Source organism: Lethenteron reissneri, chromosome 47, assembly GCF_015708825.2.
Source record: "Lethenteron reissneri isolate LAM-NWPU_2019-01 chromosome 47, ASM1570882v1, whole genome shotgun sequence".
Classification (NCBI taxonomy): domain Eukaryota; kingdom Metazoa; phylum Chordata; class Hyperoartia; order Petromyzontiformes; family Petromyzontidae; genus Lethenteron; species Lethenteron reissneri.
In genome coordinates this window covers 1,439,929-1,462,515 of record NC_083825.1, presented here as the reverse complement: position 1 = coordinate 1,462,515, position 22,587 = coordinate 1,439,929, and the positions used below count along the sequence as shown (strand labels likewise).

At 48.3% G+C, this 22,587-nt stretch overlaps 1 protein-coding gene across 1 annotated transcript in view; it reads right to left on the bottom strand.

Moving 5' to 3' along the window:
• PRDM5 (PR/SET domain 5) overlaps positions 1-22,587 on the bottom strand; it is a 120,132-nt gene that overhangs the window by 51,352 nt on the left and 46,193 nt on the right. Inside the window, 4 exon segments of the mRNA XM_061571359.1 lie at positions 8,993-9,150; positions 15,158-15,242; positions 16,002-16,081; positions 19,942-20,063. Of these exon segments, the coding sequence (XP_061427343.1) occupies positions 8,993-9,150; positions 15,158-15,242; positions 16,002-16,081; positions 19,942-20,063 (445 nt within the window).

Below are 22,587 nucleotides of genomic sequence, written 5' to 3'. Positions count from 1 at the left end.
CTGACGTACACGCACGTCATCGGAACGGATTCGGAAGAAAAAACAAAAGAAAATCACTTTAATGGTACCGAGGCTCCCACAAGGCCATGCGGGAGGGTGTGTGGCACAGTTTGGCGCCAGCTATCACAGAGAGCGGTCGTGTCGCTACAGCTCTCTGCGGTTGAGTGAAATGTATTTAAAAGCAACGGCACTACTATGCCTCGCTAAATAAAATTAGCGGTGAACGGGAAATCCACCCTACAACTTGCAGACGTCTCGGAACGACGGGAAAGGGTTAATTGCGGTTCCTGCAGCAGCGAGGGGTTGCGTCCTCTCCACGGCGGAGAGATAATGATGAGTCGCGGCTCGCCCCTCGCGACGGGACCCCTTGAGAAGATCCCTCCCTCCAACGCAACGACGCCGCACTCCAGACGGGAACGCAGCGTTGGTTTCTCCGCGCGGATTTGGTCTCAACTTCCACGTTGAGTGAAGTTAACCAGGCACGCCCCTTCCTCCTCTCCTGCTATCATCACGTGGTATCTTTCTCGCCCCCCACGACCCCATTCATCGCGCCAGCTCTTCTCTAATTTTCTCATCGCAAAATAATCGCACTGCGTACCGCGTTGAGTTTTTTGTTCGTCGAACTAACCAGGAGCCATGTCTAACAGAGAGGGCCGTTGCCGATGAGCGTCCGGCAGTTCATCGCCAATGGCTCTGCTGATGAAGACGCTGAATGTCGAATCCGGTCCGGAGTTTGCTTGTGTTTTAAGCCTGATGCTCGCCGAAATGATGCACTCTCAGTAGGTCCTGTGGCTGATGGGACGTGTAAAATATATACACCCTTTTTTTTCTTTCCTGGATACAAATATTGGAAGGAGGTGTTTGATTGATCCTAATATTTTTATACCTTATATGGGAAATGCAGTGGGTTGTGTTGATATGCTCGTCTGTCTCCCCACTTGCTGTATACTATGGTCGCTGTGATGTTGCTGAAAAGAATGAACAAAATGGGACGTGGCATCTGCAGCCCCAGAGAAACCCCTCCTCCCTGCACTGGTAAACAAGGGCCTCTCGAACACATAACACTCGCAGATTTTAAATCCCAAGCAATGTGTTCCGCACAATTCAAGGTTTTAGGGGGAAGTCAGCTGCTCTGACGGTTGTCTTAAATCCCTGCAGAGTCTGGTTTACATTGCTGTAAAGATAATGTGGCTGCTTGAATGCCCTTTGTGTGACTACTTTAGTTTGTGGCTTTAAATTAACCACATAGCCAGGGTAACCATATGGTTTTGCTGTTCCAACTAAGACACATACAAAAAAAACGGCGGTTTGCATTCAAGCTGTGTTTGCTTTGCACAAATTGTATCGAGGCATTTGTGAAATTCCTGCCACTTGACCAAAGGCATGTGGTACAACAGGAGGGCTTCACGTGGCTGACCAGGACATCGAGACAGCAGAGTCCCCTGGCTAAGCCATGCTCTACAGACACACTAAGTGGCCTTCACACCAGAAACTCTCCCTCTTTAATAACATGGCAAAGCAGAGACTGACCAAACGAGTCGACAAAACTGCTCACCAATACGTAGAACCTGCAACTTTTTACGTAAATTACACATCGCAAAACTACATAAATTATTCCAACAACAACAAATTGAACAACGTGATCATTACACCTTACTCGGTTCTCACCTCATAGTCGAGGAACGGCCACACGTAACGGCGCAATGCCACATTTACGACTCGCTGGAGACTGTGGAATATGCGGCTACGTGAAGAGGTTGGATTTGTGAACATCTGTAGACAATGACGGTTACACCGACTGCACAAATGGGAGGCCACATATATCACCAATCATCATCATCATCATTCTCCGTGAACTATCCATTGCTGAATGAAGACCTCCCAAAGTCATACACCATCTCGCCACTGTCTCCTGATGCAACGGTCCATCTTGGTGTTGTACCCGAGCTGATTAAGCTGATTTGGCCACAAAGACAAAGACCCCACCCATATAGCCTTAAAAGACTGTTGGGGCAAGTGTTGTTAGCGAGCACCTATGAAGGCTGGCACGGGACACGAGGGGGTGGGTGGCCAAAACCACGCATGGCCACTTTTATCTCCCAAGTGACGTGTTTAGACACCACAACAGGTGCTCATTTGAGGCTGAGTCGACCTAGGTAAGGCCGAGGACTGGATCAGATAATCGTCACTGGTGTTGGCCGTGAGCTGGAATCGTCCATAGCGCAGCGCGCTAACAGCTACCCCACCGCTCCCCACGCACACTCACAATACAAGATTAAGATGCCATCAGGGGCCTAAGCCACCACCGCACCTCACCAACGTTGTCTACTCTCTGCCAGATGCCGCAGCTGCTGCTGCTGCAGGTAGACACACAGCGACCTACGCACCCTGCCCCGAGTCTCCCACCGTCCGCTCTGAGCTCTTTCCCTCGGTCGCCACACTCGTGGACACAATAAGAACATGGCTTCACAATATCGCTGTGGGTGGCTTTCAAACATGACGCAGCGCACAATAACCACGCTTGCGAGCTTTTCACGAGGATTTGATTTTTGCCACCAATGTTACGATTAGTAATTGGAAATCCACGCAAACCATGTATACTCTTAAACTTTTGGTACTCAATTAGCTCCAAAAGTTTTTCCTCCACATCGCCAAAGTTTTGTCTGTGTGCTTTGTGGTGTACAGCGCCTTGAGCACCTTGTGGAAATACGTTTTATGAATATAATGGGATTCATAATATTACCAATAAAGATGTCACGTGAACAAACTTGCCAATGTATGACTGCAAACGATTCCATTGGGGTCTTCTTCCCTGTCCCCTTTACAGCCTCCGCTGAGCTTTTCCGTATTTTTCCCACGGTAAATTGGCGAGCGGGCGAGGCTAGCGAACCATCCACCCCGTTAATACTGAGCTCTGTAACAAGTGCGGTGACAGAGGCAGCAGTTTGTATGAATATTCCGTCTGAATACAACAACAACGCCTCGCTCTATGCGGCCGAGGACACTGCACGAAAGGGGAAATAATATGAACTATAAATTGAGCTGTAAACTATTTTTATGATTATTACCAGGTAAGGTTTTCGCAGAAAATAAGTTTGGAAGTCGATCGCGGCCGAGACGGCGTTTTGCGACAGTTTGATTGCAATATTCTTTTTTTACAAATTAAGGTTTTGAAATGGTTAACAGATGGCACAGGTATATGGGTGGTAAGCAGCCGAAAAGTTTTACCTTCATGCTGTCACAATTACACAGATGACATGAGTGCTATTATGTATAAAAAAAACGCAGGCATCTAATTTGCCAACGTTTTTTGCTCATTGAAAGAGAATCCACATATAATCAAAATATTGTAATTGAGGCCAGAATACAAATTAACCGTTAATTGGATAATTACTTCCAAAAGAAATTAAAACTACCTTGAACAATTAATCAACATTCATGAAGATCAGATGGCCAGATGGCGTAAGAAAATCATTGATTATTCACGTGCGGTTGTAGAATATCTGTTGACAGCCAGAATTGATGAGGCTGGTTGTAATTACCGGCACAACGTCAAATTCGAATTGTAAATGTCGTGGGATTACTCTCCAACACACCCGTGTGCTGAACTAGTGACTAATTGGCATGTTTTGTTCACGTGACAAACCTTACTAATTGGCTGTGTCTGGTGGTGGCGGGTTTAACGACGCATTTATGTTTACACGATCTCACCCGAAAAACCTCTATTATGGATAATATCGGTCGCGTAAGCCTACGTGTTAAAATGCACAACAAACCGAGTCACTACAAACACAACTGCAAGCCCCCGGAAAGTTACAAGACATTGATTCCTGCAGTCACGAAAGCTTCAAATCAAGAAGACATTGAGAAGTTCACCAGCAATTGTTTGAGCAGAGATAACTCTGCCGATGATACACCTGATGCCGAAACAGGTCCTAGGTTTGTTTTTAATCAAGGCAATGCTGCTGACAAAAATAAAACATTTAAAACCATTTTTTGTTATTTTACCAGGTTAGGCCCACTGAGCTACATGACTCTTTATTCTGAAGCGACCTGGCCAGAAGTGATAGGTCAACAAAGTGGCTCATCACGTGGACATTTATAGCAGCCAAATATTCTAAACACATGTCGCTTCTAAATGTGGAGTGGAAAACCGGAGGACCCAGAGATAAAAAATAAATACAAAGACGCACTCCCAGAGGGCCATGCGGCCAATGGGCTGCAGCCGTATTGTCTGCTTATACTGGTAGGAACGAAGTGGACCAGACCACCAATAGATTAATGTGTCCGTCCATCCGTCCGTCCGTCCGTCCGTGGGAGGGGTGGTGTTGAGGGTGGTGTTGGAAATGAAAGACTACGAGTCTTTAAATCGCACAGCGTTTCTTGTCAAAACAAACACTTTTAATTAACGTTACACTAGAATACAGTAATTTTTTTTTTTAACTCCTCTATACCCGGTCGATATCTCTGTACCGGTACTAAGTATTCTTCCTACCAGCCCACCCCGCAGGGTCCTGTTTTTATTTTGTTACAAGACAATGTGGTTTTATAAATCCAAAAAATGTGAAGTTTTTACATTCCGCCTTTTAGCGAGGGACCATACGATAATTTTCAAAGGCTATTTCAAATATCGTGCCGTGAGATAAGATAGCTTGAGATAGATAGCAATAGCACAAGAAATAAACAGAATAGAATTTAAAGCAAGCAGATGTGTTCCTTCGAAGACGGGAGGAATAGGCTGGCGAGGTCAAGCAGAGTGGATCGCGAGGAAAGAGGACATCTGGAGAGAAGGGCGGATGAAAAAAACTCATTTGGCAGCGGTGTCTTAGAGAGACGGTGAAAAGGAGTATACGTCAAAGGGAGAGGCCAAAACACGAGGTTGCCTCTCAGAAGCAGAGCTTGAATGTGAAGAAGATCCAGCCAGAAAAAATATACTATCAAGTTTCTTCATCCATCTTGGCGATGTGCGTACGCGGAGATAATTATAAGGATAATAAATCCAGCACGAATGTTTGTGCCCGACACAAATAGACTGCTCCTGATAGAGTGCAGCTTCACAGCCAGCCTTGAGTTATCTTGTCTCACGATTCAATGAGATGGGTGACTTATGGTTCCAGCTCCTGCTGTGTGTAGAGTGTATCGCTCACATGATAGGCTCTGTACGAAGAGTGGTGCGCTAATCCGGGGGTTCAATCATTTATTTCCTAACTAATGCTCGTGAACCATTCATCTGCCAGTTTTAGAGTCTGGGTCAATAGTTCCTCGAGTCGATTATTCGGCTGTGAAACTGGCTCAGTGACACAGAAGTTGACCTTTATAAAATATTTTCCAAGTTTGTCAAGGTTTAAGAATCTTTCCCTAATGTTTCAACCTGCCGCAGCTGGGAGATCGAATGGAACCGGTGACCTCTGGATTGCACATCCACCGTGCTACCCGTAACGCCACCGTGTGACACTGGCCTCACACAACATCTGAATCTGGTTCTGGAGCAGCCAGAGGCGGGGCTAATGACGTCAGGGGGCACCATGGTGGTGAGATGTTCACGAACATCGACTAGTATGCAGGAGAGCATGCGTTCGATCCCGACCCTGACACCTGCATATTTGGAGTTTGCGTGTCTCTCTCCCCATGCTCGCAGTGTTTTTTTCTCGGGGTCCTCCGATTTTTCCCTCCAGATTTAGAATCAACGTGCGTTTATAGAGTATTTGGCTACTGTAGATTTCCCCGTGATAAGCCACTTCATTGAGCTATAATTTTTGATAGTCAGGTCGCTTCTGAAAAAGAGCTACAGTATATAGTTTAGTAGGCCTTACCTGGTAAAATAAAGAAAAGTTCAGTCGATAGCCAATTACATTTGTCCCTTGCACTATGACGTAAGCGACATAGCCATGTCACGGCACGACTTCTACAGCCAAAAGAACAACCCTGGCTCCTTCTGAGCCACGCTGGGCTTGCTAAACAAGTGCCCGGCACGGCTCGGTTTTGCCAGTGGAAAGGAATTAACAGAGAGAAGCTGGGATCACCCCCACGGCTTTGACGAGAACACATTTCCCAGCATCATTAGCTCCAGCATGATGGATTCTGGGCTTGGTGCGGTTTGTGTTCACAGCTGTTAACCTCGTCAACCTCGCCAGCCTCTCAGACCTTCACGGGGAACTCCAACCGTGGCCGCGTGCGTACGGGCTGCGCAGAGTGAAACTACGCGAGCTGCGGAACGGTAGCACAGAAGTTCCGGGCCGCGGTTCTCTGTCGGCAACCTCAAACAACTTGGCGAGGCAGTGGGGGCTTTGGATGGAGAGTTCTGCTCCCTGTGTTGATGGTCCAGGATTGACCGGAACGGAGAGAAGTTCTTCAAACGAGGATGAGTCGTCCTCTTGTTCACTCTCTACGCGTTCCGTTGGGTGATGACAGTTCAAATTTTTAATTGAAAATAAAACTTGGTGATGCTGCCAGTATGTAATTAAAATATATATTATACCAAGTAACGCCCACTGAGCTATATAGCTATTTTTCAGAAGCGACCTGGCCACAAATGACAGCTCAATGAAGTGACCTATCACGTGGTACTGTGCAGCAGCCAAATACTCGATTCGTGCGTTTCTAGATGTGGAGGGAAAAACCGGAGGACCCGGAGAAAAATCCGCGCGACCACGGGGAGAGAGACACGCAAACTCCAAATATACAGCAGCAGCAGGCGTCAGGGTCGCCATCTTGGCACCACGGCACCGTAATGGTTGGCATGCTATTGTAATTGCAATCCAGATGTCGGTCGCTGGTTCGATCTCCCGGAGGGGCGGATGACGTAATGTGCAAGATTCTTAAAACCCCACCGCCCCTGATGATCCACAAAGCTCTGTTCCACAGGTGTCCGGCGGGTGTCCAGCAAAGGGGGACAGCGCGATGGTGCGGCGACGTCACGACGGGCCAGCGGCCTCTCGGAATCGATGATTCCGTTGAGCGAGGAAGCCACAAGGAAGGCATCGTTCGGGGTGAACCGGAGCAACGCCACCCGAAGCTGCTACTCTGCAGGTCCCAAGACCGCACCCGTTGCTGGGGGTAACGCGCGCCTCCTGAAGGTCATCCCCACGATGAGATCGGTCACGGGGACATTCACGTATCTGTGTGTCGGACCTCTTTCAGCCAACCGTGCGGGGGAAGGGCATCAAAACTAAACGCAAAAAGCAGTTATAAAATAAATGAGTTTTCAATTGAAATTAATAGTGCACAGCTTCGGTGGTTTCCTTCATATTGAAAGGAAGAGGGTTCCAGATGGCCGCAGAAGCGCATCTGAAAGCGCACGATGCCCTACTCGTCTTTATTCGATGGCTAGAAGTAGTAAAAGTCGCTCCACACTCGACATTTTTATCTTCCAAGCCAAGCTTTTGTGCCTCCTGTGCGCGCAGCTGAAAGAGTGAGCACCTTGAAGCAAACAGCGCGGGTAGCGATGATATCTCCTTTCGACCAATGACATTGTGGCAGAGTTAACCTCGACAAAACGGGCTTTGATAATTAAAAATTAAACCTGCGTAGGTGCTCCGTGAAGATCGTACAAATCTCGCCGTCGACAGGAAGATTAGATAGCGGCTTCAGGACCTCTCCCCGCCTCCCAGTAACTCGAGCGATGCGGTTGGCTTCGGAACAAGGTCGAGAATCTTCCCTTTGTAGGTGAGGGTGAGCCCGCCGCCCTGGAACTATTTTTGCTCGCTTTAGTGGCGCCCGCCCCCCCCCCCCCCCCCCTCCCCGTAGCGCGTGGGCCCAGAGATGTGAAGTGGACACGGGGAAAATAAGTCTCCAGTAAAGAAAAAAAACAGCCTTCTCTTGCGCACGTATTATTTATTCAAACTGTTGTGCAGATGTACGCTTCGCTGGATTTCGAGACTTGGCTGAAGTGAACACCCACTGGGGTCTATGATTCTGCGATGTGCAATGCAGATGGGGGAGAATGAATGTACGAGACTCACAAACACATAGGAGACTCGCAGACAGAGGGACAGACACAGGGGTGAGAGAGAGAGCGAGAGAAAGGAACAAATTAAGATGCAGCTGAGAAACATGTGCAGGACAAGAGCGGCCGAGTGTGAGACAGAATCGTTCATTGTTGCGGATTATTTAGGAGGTAAAATAAAAACGGACAGCAAATGTTCAAAATGCTTCTTCTGAAATCTTTATTAAATGCGCTCACAGCATCTGGCCGGTTGGCTCAGCGGTTGAGCGAGCGGCTTCGCGATCGTGAAGTTGCGAGTTTAAAATCCTGGCTAAGGGGGGGGGGGGGGGGGGGGAAGGTGGTCAACTCAGCCTATTATCCTTGCGAGGGTTGATAAAATGAGGATCACATCGTGGGGAAGACAAACGGTAAATTACAAATCTAAACTATTTTAATTTTTACCAGGTAAGGCCCACTGAGCCCTGTAGCTCTTTTTCAGAAGCAATCTGGCAACAAAAGATTGCTCAACGAAGTCGCTTGTCGCGTGAAAAACGAATGGCAGTCAAAATAATATGAGCGTACCTTTCTGAATGTGGAGGGAAAAACGGGAGGACTCGGAAAAAAATCCACGCGACCACGGGGAGAACACGCAAACTCCAAAAATACAGGCATCAGGATCGGGATCGAACCCACGACCTCCTGCATACCAGGCGAGGGAGTTAACATCTCGCCAACCCGGTGCCCCGGTGGCTGTCCTACGCATAAATTTACCTCGAGCCATCGGGACTGGAGGCAGTAAAACAGGAGGTGACCGCCGACTGAATCAATGCTCATTTGTGAAATAAGTCACTTTGGGGATGCCTAGATGTTCCTGATGCCAGTCAGGCTGGTGAGGACAGCTGAGGCAACTTGTTATTCTTCGTTGGATGCCACGACTCTCGTCTCTCTCCACATTCGTCTGTCCCTGGGGGCGGATCTTCGTAACGGTGTGAACATTTTCAATAAACATCAAACAAACTCACAAGCAGGAGGACCTGCGGTGCCGCCCCCCCCCCCCATGCCCCGTACCTTCTTGTGGTTCTTGTAGACGTTGCGGTGCGCGAACCCCTTGCCACAGAGCTTGCAGGTGTAGGGCTTGTCGACGCTGTGGATCACCTTGTGCGACGCCACCTGGTCCAGCCGCTTGAACGACTTGCCGCACACCTCGCAGCTGAACGGCCGCTTCTCTGTCCACCACACGGGATCGCGCAACTCACGGTTAACGCGGCCACAAGAGCGTCGCGGTTAACGTGTTCATGAGAGCGCCGTGCTCACGTGACCACGGTTAATAACGGCCGCGCGGGTAACGTGGACAATATATCGACATTCACACGGAGCAAATGGCAGTCATATCCAATCACGCTCATTTGTTGCCGTAGAGTTAAACTTGTGCTTGTAACTACAAACAACACTGTGAGACTACCCAGTAAACAGCCAAAGTTGGGCCAATGTTGCCAAGCGGTTGTGACCGTTGGACCAACGTTGACCCAACGTTCCATGTTTACTGGGTATATGGTTTCATAGTCTAAAAAGTCAAAGTGATTTCCCTGCTCGCCTCCCACAGCAGTGGAGATTCCACGTTCATCTGGTAGGACAACCAATGTCGACTCCCCCTCACAGTGGTGCCTCACTTCAACAACACCAGAGGGATGATGGGCCGACTCAACTCCCGACCAAAATTGTAACTGAAAAACCCCACGAGTGGTACCCCGCTTGTTCTACCTACCTACCGACCCAAGTTAAGCGGTGGCACAGCTCCCACCCTCGACGAGACCCCTCGGCGAGTTCCAAATATAGAACGTGACGGATCGTTCGAAAACGCGTGCTCGGTTCTTGTGAGTAACGCGTGCGGTCGTTGAAAAGGTGAAAAAAAATAAACCCACCCGCCCGGACGCAGACATACACAAAACTGTCAAGCACGAAGGGGCCGTTTAACCCACCGTTCCATTTGTTGCCAGAGCAATCAGGGGGAATCTAAAGCACCGCTGATGAAGCATCGTAAAACATGTCACGTGTGCAGGGGAAGAGGGTCGGGATTTAGTCCTGTTAAACATCTGCATTCGAAGAGCCCGGCCAGGGCAGAGAGCGATGTCTAAGGAAACACAAGGCGATGGTGGTGACTCGGGTAACAAAAAGTAATCTTTGGTTTTATCGTTTACAAAATACAGAGGTAATAAAAACGGCAAGGAAATAATTTTGTAGATGCACAAACACTATCAATAACAAAAACTCAACCACATTCGTCAATAACGCTGTGCTGCCTTAAAAGGAATATAGAAATAAAATAGACAAAGTTCCAGGCAATGGCCCTCTTTTTAAAAGCATTTTCTTCAGGTGTTATGCCGAAAAGTCACCGATTTGATATATTGTTTTTCCTGTGAAGGCACCACAGTGTTGTCATTTACGATTGTGCGCTGAGTTTGTGTGAAACGTGGTGAAGGTGGAGCCCTGCAAATCGCCTTATCACGCCACTGCTGGCAGCAGAAGGGCCTCCACCACAGAGACCTCCAACAGAGCCCTTCTGGAAGAGGAGGGGGAGTAACCCCACACTTTACCCCACCGCACGCAGGCACTCAACTTGCCCATCAGCTAACTGTGGTGGAATCCGTTCACACTGCCGGGTGGAAATGGGTGGTGGTGGTGGCGGGTGAGTGGGGATTTTAGGAACTTGCTCCAATGTTTCAACTGCACGTGCCGGGAGATGGAATCGAACCGGCTGGATGGCAAGTCCGGTGTGTTGACCATCACACCACTGTGGCAGCGTGCGATGATTGAATGCATGTGTAGATGTTGAACTTCTTTCGCACCGTACGTAGCCAACCGTGCTCATCAGAGGTGTGCGGGGGGAAGGACAACAGAACTAAGCGAATACGTAGACAAAAGCACACACACACATAGACACATAGACACACATACACAGACTCACAGTGTATATCTAAATCCTAAAATATGCTCTAAAAAGTAGGTTCTTGACTAACTGCAGAAACATCGCAAAGTAAGCAAATCACTGCACCTGTTATAGCAACGCAACGGTACAGATGACACAAAAACAGCCCGAAATATTACATCTGTGAAAATGTCAACGTGGTTTAAAATCTAAGAGGAACCATCAAACTCAAGGAGGTGAATGACCTCACGACCTTTAGGTTCCACGCTGCGTTGCCCTTTGACAACAACAATAACAAAATAAACATCAAGACCTGTTTTGGTTGGGGGGGGGGTCGGCCCTCACAACCAGAGCTGGCTCTGTGCATAAAAAACTAAAGATGAAGAAACGTGGGCCCAGCGGGCCGGCCTGTTTATGACGCTGCGGGTTCACGTGGGGCAAGGTTACGCCGACGCACGCCGTCCTGCTAACGAGCTCGAGAAAAGGAGGTTTTTTGAAATATCTTTTTTTTTTTACTAAGGTCCAGTGAGCTGTGTAGCTCTGGCTACCACAAATAATAGCTCAACGAAGTGGCTCATCACGTGGACATTTATAGCGGCCAAATACTCTAAACGCGTGTTGTTGACTCTAAATGTGAAGGGAAAACCCGGAGGACCCAGAAAAGAATCCACGTGACCACTGGGGAGAGAGAGAGAGACACTGCAAACTCCAAATATACAGCAGGTGACAGGGTCAGGGGTCGAACCCACATCCTCCTGTATACCGGGCGAGGTAGTCAACATCTCACTGCCACGGCGCCCCCAGGCAAAGGAGCAGCCCCGCAATCCCTTGCTCATGCCAACCTGGCGATCGACTTCACTGTGGAGTGCTTCCAGCTTGTAGAGCTATCTCTGAGCTACTCCTAAATCGCTCATTGAGAAGAAAACTCTAGTTAACATCACGTTAATATTACTCTGGTGAAACAACGTGCAGACTACATTCAGATGCCACCCCGGATGCCGTGGAATGTCTCAGAACCTTAAAGTACAAATTTTAAACGTCATACGAATGAAGAAGGGGTCAAACTAAAATGCAATAACAGTACTGGATTTATACAGGAGCAGCCTGGACAGGTGTGTGACTATCAGCTGTTGTGTATAGCAAAGAGGAAGCTCAATTTGTGGCTAAATATATTAATAATGTAAACTAGCTGGACACAGATGGAGCACGTCAGTGTGTATACAAGCCTACATGCCACGTGCAAGCTCGGCTATCTGTGTGTACACATCGTGAATTGTGGCTGTTGCAACTGCGCATGTGTTTATGTATTTCTATTTGGATGTGTGTGTGTGTACACACTTGTAAGTGTGTGTACACGCTTGTGTGTGTGTGTACACGGGAACAGTAGTGTAGCAACTTGCAGCGCTGCACTACGATCCTGGCGACCCGAGTTCGATTCCTGCTCATGGCCAATACCGGTGATGATTATCTGAACCAGTCCTGGGCCTTCCTACGTCGACTCAGCCTCAAATGAGTACCTGGTCCGGTGTGTAAACATCGCCACTCGGAGAGACAAAGGCGGCTAGGCGTGGTGCTGGTCACCCACCCTCGCATGTGCTGTGCAGGCTTCATAGGTGCTACTCGCTAACAGCCCTTTCCCCAACAAGGGACCTTCGTCCAATACACATGTGCTTGCATGCAAAACGAATAAATGACTAATACCCTAATAGATGTTTTTGGCACGTGCATGTGCATGACAGCTGTGGTATAAATTCGGGGAGTGTTGCTGCTTGTAAATATTTTCTAAGTAAATATTTAGGTTTGTTTTTTACATTTCGCATATGGCCCCATGTGCCTTGCGTGCCATGCGAGCGAGGATGTGACCCCCGTCTCATCTCATCACACGCCACAATCGCGACCGTTTCCAATAGATCATCGCAAATGATGAAGCAACGTGTCACGCATCGTGACAGCCACTCAAATGGCGCATAGCATCATATTGAGCGATGCTATTGCTGCTGCTGAGTTGGCAGTGGTGCACAAGCAAAATTAACAACAACAACAACAAACTTAACACAATCAACAACAACACGAGAAGCCATCCAGAGAGCTCATCTCTGGCCTCTCTCTGTGTGTTGTGAACAAGGCCACTGCCTGAAACGTCACATCGCTATGCACCTTTTTTTTCTTTTAAAGCCATTGACAAATGTGTTTTTGGTCATGAGTGGGAATTGGACTAGGGTCTACGGTTTCGTAGCACAGCATGCTAACCACAGTACGGCCGCTCCCCTAGTACGAAAGCAAAGACAAAGATCCCCTGTATAGCCTTAACATACTGTTGGGGCAAGTGCTGTTAGCAAGCACCTATGAAGGCTGGAACGGGAGGGGGTGGGTGGCCAGCATCACGCCCGACCGCCTTTGTCTCCTCAGTGGCGATGTTTACACACCTGCACCAGGTACTCATTTGAGGCTGAGTCGACCTAGGCGAGGAGGCCCAGGACAGGTTCAGATAATCTTCACTGGTGTTGGCCGTGAGCGGGAATCGAACTTGGGTCGTCAGGTTCATAACGAAACGCGCTAATCGCTCCACTACCGCTCCCCTAATACACATACACACACGCGCATTTCAGAACCATCTGGAAACATAATAACTGTCAGATGATGAAATGCCAATGAAAACCATAACATTAATTTACAGTTCTCTGTCAATCCACTGCCGTATGAAGGCCTCCCCACTTTATCAGAATGGCCGTGATTTAAGCTTTGCTTCACTTAGAACTCTGAAGTCACGCAAGAAAAATAATTGCTTCACGTAAAGCTGCAGCGTGGCGTCCACTCAATAGGATTTGCGGAGGGTTGCGTGAGTTATAGATTTGCAAGCACACAAAAAGTAAGGAATCGGCATGGGCAGGCACTAGGGTTGCCAGATGTCCTGGTTTTTCCTAGGATCGTCCTCTTGTTGACGTAGCTGCCCTGGGAAAACTGAAGGTCTTCTCGGGACATACAAAAATATATATTCCCGGTTTTTGTCAAATGTCAGGTTCGTACTTTTTTGTTATCCAATGCAATGTTTGCACCTAGATGGGCAGTAACAATAATAATTGTAACAATGAACACAATTTATAACGCTTGCATATTTCACGGGTCGGATATAACGTTCGGTCGAGAACTCGGAGGCTGCTGAATGAAAACTCATTTCTTTAAAACTCCTTTTTGTGTTTGGTTTGTTGTCCTTCCCCAGCACATCCGAGAACCCGGGTTGGCTACTTACGGTGCGCAAGAAGTTGAATATACACACATACAAATATACATGAATAATAATAACAATACACCACTCAAGACAACGCGCTTAGTTGTAGCTCTCTCCACTTTCCATGCTCTGTTGTTGTTCTACGTTGTTAAAGGTGACATCCCCGGCAAGGTAACCACGTGGGAGAACCCACTCCTAGGCTGGCTGCATTGGGACGATGCCTTTGCAATGGGGGGTGGCGGCGAGGCTTAAGGCACACAAAACGCTCACTGCTCACATAGCTCACTTTAAAAGGTGGCCCAGCATTGAGCAGGCGAGCAAGTTCAAGATGGAGAGATACGCTGCCCTCAATGAACCTGAGGGCCACGAGGGGGAGGGGGGGAATTGAGAGAAAGAGTTCCTTTAAAACGCTTTCCACTCCTGCAAGTGTCGTCTGCGCGCTCTTAGCTATTGAGTTACCCAGCGTTCAAGAATTGCTTTAAAAAAAATACTTCACACGAAGCACGACTTCCATTCGGCCCTCTAGAATTCTTACCGCCCAGTCTAAGCTAACTGATCCGGACTGGGTAACCTTTAAATACACTAAAGATGTTATACTTAGTTCCACGATGTCAGGTCAAATGAAGCCAAACCCTCATGAAATATACAAAAATTACTATAAATTACCTTCATAAACCCTCAGCACAAATATTAAACAATGGAGAGAGAGAGAACACGGCATTAGATTGTGCATTATTATTTTTTTCCCCGAGTCTGACAGGGCTAAACATTGACAAAAATTACTGTTACCTTGCCCCAGGAATTTGGCACCATTACTTTCACGTGGTGTAAAGTCTGAACCTGTGTCGTTGAAATGTTTTGTTTGGTCAACGCCAATTTGACGTGAACCGTACTTAGAACTCTGCAAACAGGCGACGCTTTCAGTGCGAAAATCCAAAGAAAACACGAAATTCCCCCCACCCAAAAAAAAGTACACCTTGTAAGTGCACGGGTTTCAAAAGGTTACTTTGCTGGGTCTAAATGCTTCTTCCGAGGCATTTTAGTTTGAAGTCGACCCAACAGAGGCTCTGTCACATACCTGAGTGCGTGATCATGTGCCGACGCAGTTGATTGGCCGAAATGAACTTTTTGTCGCAATCTTGGCAGTCGAAAATCTCATGGACCTAAAAAGTTAGCAACGGGGAGGCGGGGGGGGAGGAGAAGAACAAAATGAATTGGCGAATAAATATTCAAGAAGGAAGAAAAAACCAAACAGATGCAAGATCATTTTGTCGGTGACTTGTGTTTAGAATTCCAACGTGTCAAATCCAGAGAAGAGGCTCAACAGACCTGACCAGAGCAGATACTGTGACTTCTCGGGATGGAACCTGACAAGTGGAAAATGTTCCTGGAATTTCCACTCGTTTTCACGTCGGCAAAATTATCCCTGCATAAATACTGAGCTCACGTAATTTAAACTATTAAACTATTTGTTATTTTTCCAGGTACGGCCCACTGAGCTGTATAGTTCTTTTTTTCTGTCCACAAATGATAAGCTCAACGAAGTGGCTTATCGTCACGTGGGCATTTATAGGAGCCAAATACCCTGAAGGCATGTCGATTCTAAATGTGGAGGGAAAAACCGGAGGACTCAGGGAAAAATCCACGTGACCACGGGGAGAGAGAGACATGCAAACTCCAAATATACAGCAGGCATCAGGGTCAGCATCGAACCCACAACCTCCTGTATACCATGCGAGGTAGTTAACATCTCGCCGCCATGCCGCGCCAAGAGGTTGAATCGAATCGACGACCTCTGAATTGCAAGTCCAGCATGCAAACCATTACACCACTGTGGCAGCATCCGCTGTATTGAGGTGCATTCCCATGAATCAGCACTGGGGCAACACACACGACGTATATATGTCAAATGAATCCATTACCTTCCTGTGCTCCGTAAGAATATCTGCAGAGGAAAACTTCTTGTTGCAGATGTTGCAGGCCGGTCTCTTGCGAGAGCTCCCTGCGGAAACAACACAGCGCACAATCAGTCACCAGCATGTGCCCACCTCTCCCCAACCAGTAAACATACGTGGGGCATGCATGCGTGTACGTACAGACATGCCCCACGCCTCCAATTCCCCGGATCATTCGTTCTTCACGAGATATCTTGAAGGAGGGGCCGTCAGATATGCACCCATCCTATGAGCGCTTGTAAAGGCCGGCTCGGCCCAAAAGAAACGGATTGATACGTTGCGCCGGGGGGCTCGCGCTCAGATGGGGCTCTCAGAAGTTGAAAATCCTTTCCGTGCCACATGACGGCCCCCGATGGCTCGGGAGAAAACTTCACAACAATTCCGAAGCCCGTCTGTTTTCAGTTTTTTGTTGTTGTTCATTCTCCTCCTCCTCCTTGTTTTCCCTTTATTATTTTATTGGCTGAAATGGTTCGGCGAGCAATTTGCGCGTCGGAAAGCGTTAACGGCCAGGCGCGGGCCCCGCGTCCCCCGCGCGTTACAAACCCACATCCCACGTGCCCCCTCCCCTCCCCCGGTCCCCCCCCCGTCCCTCCCAGACCCCCCCCCCCAAAGTCTACCAAGTACCACGCCCCCCCCCCCACTTCACTCTCGGAGGAAAATCAAAAACAGGTGGCGTCGGCATAAATAATTTGGCACACATATAGAATAATTGGGCGGTTAATAAATGAGCGACATAAACATTTCTGAAGCACGCCCTTGTTCGTGAAATGAACCCGGCTTTAATGTTTGTTAATAATGGGGTTTGATCGCGCGAGTTAGGCCCTTCTGCGATATGAAAGGAACAGAATGGTTACACGCCGTGTAAGTGCCATCGCTGGTGCGCGCGCTGACCTGTGTAAAAGTCGCGCTTGTACCGGATGCAAGCGCCGCTATCGCACCATCGCGGCGTTGCGAGTGGACACGCAGGAATGATGCGCTGAGAGCACAGCTCAGCGGCTGAGCGAGCGGCTCGCAACCGGAGGATGATGAGTTCAAATACTGATTCGGGGGGTTGGCTGAGCCCATCATCATTATCATCATCGTCCCTCCGGGGTTGATAAAAGAAACGACCACTTTGTGGGGAAGTCAACAATGGTTGCCCTATAGGTAGACTCACCACCCCATTGTAGGGATGCGCAATGTCCACCACTGGCTCAGGGCTGTAACCGGGAGATGAGTACCCATGGCTCAATGCCGAATTTAATTCACTCTGACTTTTGACAATTCCTGGCTGCCTCTTACATTTCCCTTCATCTGCTGATTCAGGAGCTTTCAAACTCCTCCACCTTCATTTTCCCATATCAGGAGACCTCCCATGCTCTAATTATACCAATGCTCTAATGATTTTGGATGTTCAACAGTGATTTGGCATGATAGTGGTTGCTTATTGGCAGCTCTATTAATACATTTATTTATTTATTCAGCTGTGTTTGAACAGGAATAGCGGTTTAACAAAATCTAAAGGATACTTTTTCGTGTAAGTTCATCCTTAACTTCCCTTTTAAAACCCTTTACCACCGGCATCACTTAAATGAAACGAAACAAAAGCACATTCTTTGGTAAGCGGCGAGCACTTTCCCCTGGAGGAAAGGTCCTCAACCCTTTGGCGAGGACACGGCTGGACGGATGTCTGTAACGATGGACCTCAAAAGGGAATGATCAAGCGCTTGCGTTTTCGGCAATGTTCTGAAAGTCAGCAGAGGCAGCAGATTGGAAAATAAAATTACGTCGCATTTGCGGTTGATGCGAGGCCCTGTACCCGTTCTGCTTCTCGTTAAGCCGCGTCACGCTGATGTGGGGCGCCGTGGTATGTGTGTGTACGTATGTATGGGATAAGGATGTGTGTAGGTTTGTTGAACTTCTCACGCAACTGCTGGCAGAAGGGCCTCCACCACAGGGAGCTCCAACAGAGACATTCTGGACACCTTCAACCACCTCTTCTTCCACGATGGCCGGACGTCTTGGAAGAGGTGGGGGAGCAGCCACCATTTACCCCACCGCACGCACGCACACAACTTGATGATCAGCTAACTGTGGTGGAATCCGTTTACACTGTTGGGTGTAAATGGGTGGTGGTGGTGGTGGGAGGAGGGGATTTTAGAAATTTGCCTGAATGTTTCAACGGCCGCGCAGGGATATGAAATCGAACCGGCTGGAAAGCAAGTCCCGTGTGTTGACTATTACACCTACTGTGGCAGCGTGCGATGTTTGTGTGTTGAACTTCTTTGGTACCGTGCGTTGCCAAAGGTGTGAGACGTTACCTCCCTCACCTGATATACAGGCGGTTGGAGGTTCGGTCCCGACCCAGATGCCTGTATATTGCGAGTTTGCATGTCTCTCTTCCCGTGGTCGTGTGGATTTTTCTCCGGGTCCTCTGTTTTTTTCCCTCCACATTTGGAATGAACGCGCGTTAAGAGTATTTGGCTGCTATATATTTCCACGCGATAAGCCACTTCGTTGGGCTATCATTCATGATAGCCATAGCCAGGTCACTGTGAAAAAGAGCTATAGAGGTCAGTGGGCCCTACCAGGTAAAATAATAAATAGTTTAGTTTAGATTAGGCAAGCGGAGAGGAACGTACGCGGACCGCGTAGGTTCTCGCGATCGTGGTATACATCTTCCTGACACGCTTTCTGGAGATTCCGTTTGACGTTTTCGCTCCACGTGCTGAGAAGATTCCGTCAGGCGGAGAGAAATGTCGGGACTTGGTGCCCAAAGGCACATATAATAGCAATAATTCCAATACCAATGCTTTATGATTCTAAGAGCAGGATTTTTTTCCCCGGCACATTAAGCGCAGAACCAAAATTAATGTGATCAGGGTTTTTTTTGGGTTTTGTAACCGGGGCTGACAACATCAACTCACTGCACCCGCGAAGCCTGCTTGAATCACCAGTAGCTGCCTGGATCCGGCCCGAGGACATCAGTGGTACATGCTCTGACCTCTAACCTCTGACCTCTGAGTCACCTAGCCACCTCTTGGCGATGTGTTTTCATATTTAATAATTGTGGGTGAGTAAAGAAATGAAGTCTATTACTTTTCTAAACACCTTCAATGCACTGGAGAAAACACAAAAATATTCCAAATAGATGCCATCTGACTAAATCCCTGACTTATCCTCATCCTGTCATCCCTATATAAGGATTACCAGTGCCCTTTTAAAAACCTTTCCATGAACAATAAAATGTTGGCGACCCCCCAGAAAAAAATTCCTATTTAATCCCACTTATCTCGTGCTCCGCTGATCTCAACCGTTATCTGTCTGAAACCCGCTTAGCAAATATCACACTCTATCTGAATCACATTTTCATCACAATTCTCGTTTATACGACTGCCTAAACAGATTCAGCGCTAATACTCTGTTACAAATGGGTTATTATGATTAAACCTCAATTAAATTTACTAAAACGGCGAGTAGCGCTGTACGCACGGAAACCTTATATTCATTTCAGCATCTATAATTTTCCTTTCAAAACTAAAGAATGTGCATAGCAACATACACCCTTTGCAAAACCCCCAAAAACTCATTCGATACTAAACCAGGATGCTGCCGCAGCGGTGTGTCTGTCGGACACACTGGACTTGCAATACAGAAGTCGCCAGTCCGATTCAATTTGGGGCACCTGCTGCGGCAAGATGTTAGCGACTGTCGACTGGTATACAGGAGGTCGTGGGTTCGATCCCCACCCTGACGCCTGCTGATGTATACTTGGAGTTTGTTTGTTCTCTCTCCCCGTGGTCGTGGGCATTTTTCTCCGGGTCCTCCCGTTTTTTCCGTCCACATTTAGAAGGCGCGGTGTTGTGCGGTGAAGTGCAGTGCAGTGCGGTGGTGCAGCACGGTGCAGTGCGACGATGCGACGCCTCACCCAGGTGCACGTTCTGCTTGTGCTTCTTGAGCGCGTCCTTGCTTTTGAAGCGCTTCCCGCAGCGCTCGGCCTTACACACGAAGCGCGCATCCCTCCGGCACGCCTCCCTGTGCTGCTCCAAGCTGTATGGGGTGGGGGGTGGGAGAGGGGGGGGATGGTGGACAGGCAGAGAAGAGATTAAAATGTATTTATCTGGAGACTTAGCGCAACGCTGCTAAAAGCTATGGAGAGCTCTTTGGAAATGTAATTTCTTGTTGTCTATACGCAAACACATTTCAAGATTCATACAACATGAAACAAACAAAAAAACGCTTTCTGGGCTGGACTTCTGCCTGGGTTCCTGCCTGGATTCCTGGCTGGCATACGCCCAAGTGCCATTGCGCTGTGGTGACGTCGCCACGTACATCTGAGTGATGACATCATCCCGCAACCCACTGTCATGCATTCCCCTCCCCCCCAAGCAAATTACAATGGAGAAAGAGATAGAGCAGAGAGGTGAGGGGAGGGAGATAGCGGAGGAAGATTGAGGAGGGAGGAAGAGACGGAGAGGAATGGGGCGGGGAGAGAGTGGAAGGACGTGAAATGGAGAGGGGAGAGAGAGGAAAGTGACAGACAGTGGGAGGGACGATAAGGGAGATGCAAGAGAGATTGAGGTGAGAAAGGGAGAGGTGGGAATGAGGAGAGCGAGCGTGGGAAATGAGAGAGAAACAGGGATGGAGATCGGAGAGAAGTGAGAGAGATACGGTGGAGGCAAGAGAGGATTATAGAGGGATGGAGAGGTCGCAGAGGCGACAGAGGAAGAGATAAACAGCTGGTAACAGAGACAACGTGAGCAATCGAGATCAATTGGTATTTACAGCGCAGAAAAGGCAATGGAAAGGTGGAGAGAGAGAGAGAGGGCTCTAGACGTTTTCCTGGCTGGCTGGCTGAGAGGGACGGACGGATGGTGACATCCCAAGGACTTGCAGGATGTTCGTTTGTCTTTAAAATTGTTTTAGAGTTTGTGTAATTGTTGCATCTGTGTCATTGTTAGACCTCTGGATTAACACGGTTGGCTAAAAGAAGTTCAAGATACACATCTACATAGGGTAATCGCCTATATAATAAAGAGAATACGGCATCTAATTGTTACGCCATTCATGTTTGTCCGGACAACTTCTGCTCGACTACTCTGCCAATTTCAAAGATCGCAGGCACTTGCGAACTTGTGATGTCTTTTGACCGGATCTTCTTATTTCGTATGGTATTTTTAAAAAAGCCACAAGCTACAACTGCCTTGTTCATGTTGTGCGCCATTCCACGGCATCCGGAGTAGCTGAGTGGAGTCCGCTGGTTCCACCAGAGCACGTGTGTTGTATTGGGACAGCAGAGTGGAGTCCGCTCGCTCCACCAGAGCACGTGTGTTGTATTGGGGTAGCTGAGTGGAGACCGCTGGTTCCACCAGAGCACGTGTGTTGTATTGGGGTAGCTGAGTGAAATCCACTCGTTCCACCAGAGCATGTGTGTTGTATTGGGGTAGCTGAGTGGAGACCACTCGCTCCACCAGAGCACGTGCGTTGTATTGGGGTAGCTGAGTGGAGACCGCTCGCTCCACCAGAGCACGTGTGTTGTATTGGGGTAGCTGAGTGGAGACCGCTCGCTCCACCAGAGCACGTGTGTTGTATTGGGGTAGCTGAGTGGAGACCGCTGGTTCCACCAGAGCACGTGTGTTGTATTGGGGTAGCTGAGTGGAGACCGCTCGTTCCATCAGAGCACGTGCGTTGTATTGGGGTAGCTGAGTGGAGACCGCTGGTTCCACTAGAGCACGTGCGTTGTATTGGGGTAGCTGAGTGGAGACCGCTTGCTCCACCAGAGCACGTGCGTTGTATTGGGGTAGCTGAGTGAAGTCCGCTGGTTCCACCAGAGCACGTGCCTTGTATTGGAGAGTCATCGGTGATAAACGCCTGAAGGTTTGCGCCTCACCTCGTTCGCAGTTTGGCGAGTCCATGATCATTCCATTTATGGATGTAATATCCCACGCACTTTCTTCCTGCACGTGTTGTGGTTGTTGTTGGGACGTGGTTGAGAGCGGTCCTCACTTTCGTCAGGGCTGCAGAGAGAACCGAGGGCTGTTGTTTCACCGCCTCTTCAGCGCCGTTCTTGTTTGGGACAACATCTTGTGCCCACTGGGTGACGAGTGCCCTTCTCAGAGAACCCAATAAATAAATATATAATTTGCCAATATTTGCCTGAATGCCGCTCATCCAGTCCACTATTTGCAATATCCCCGCGTGTGACGTGAGCTCTGTTTGAATTTCGCGTAGCGGATAGGTGAACAGGGACGTGTGTGTGGGCTGCTGGTGGGAGCAACTCGCCTCAGGTGAGACGAGGTGAGTGGATCTTCTCTATCTGGGGGGGCAGGTGTTCGCTTTGCCCTCACATTATGAATAGTGCGTGCGTATCTTAATTGTAAACTACTGAAAATACTTAATCTTGGTTCTTTCGGGAAAGTCATGTAGAAGGGAAATAATAATATAATAATAAATTGTAAAACAAAAAAAAATCTACGTGACTTTACCGAAAGAACCAAGAATATGAATCCCTGCAGTCACGAAAGCTTTAAATCAAAATACTGAAAATACATTAATAAAGGTGTCCAGTTTGGGA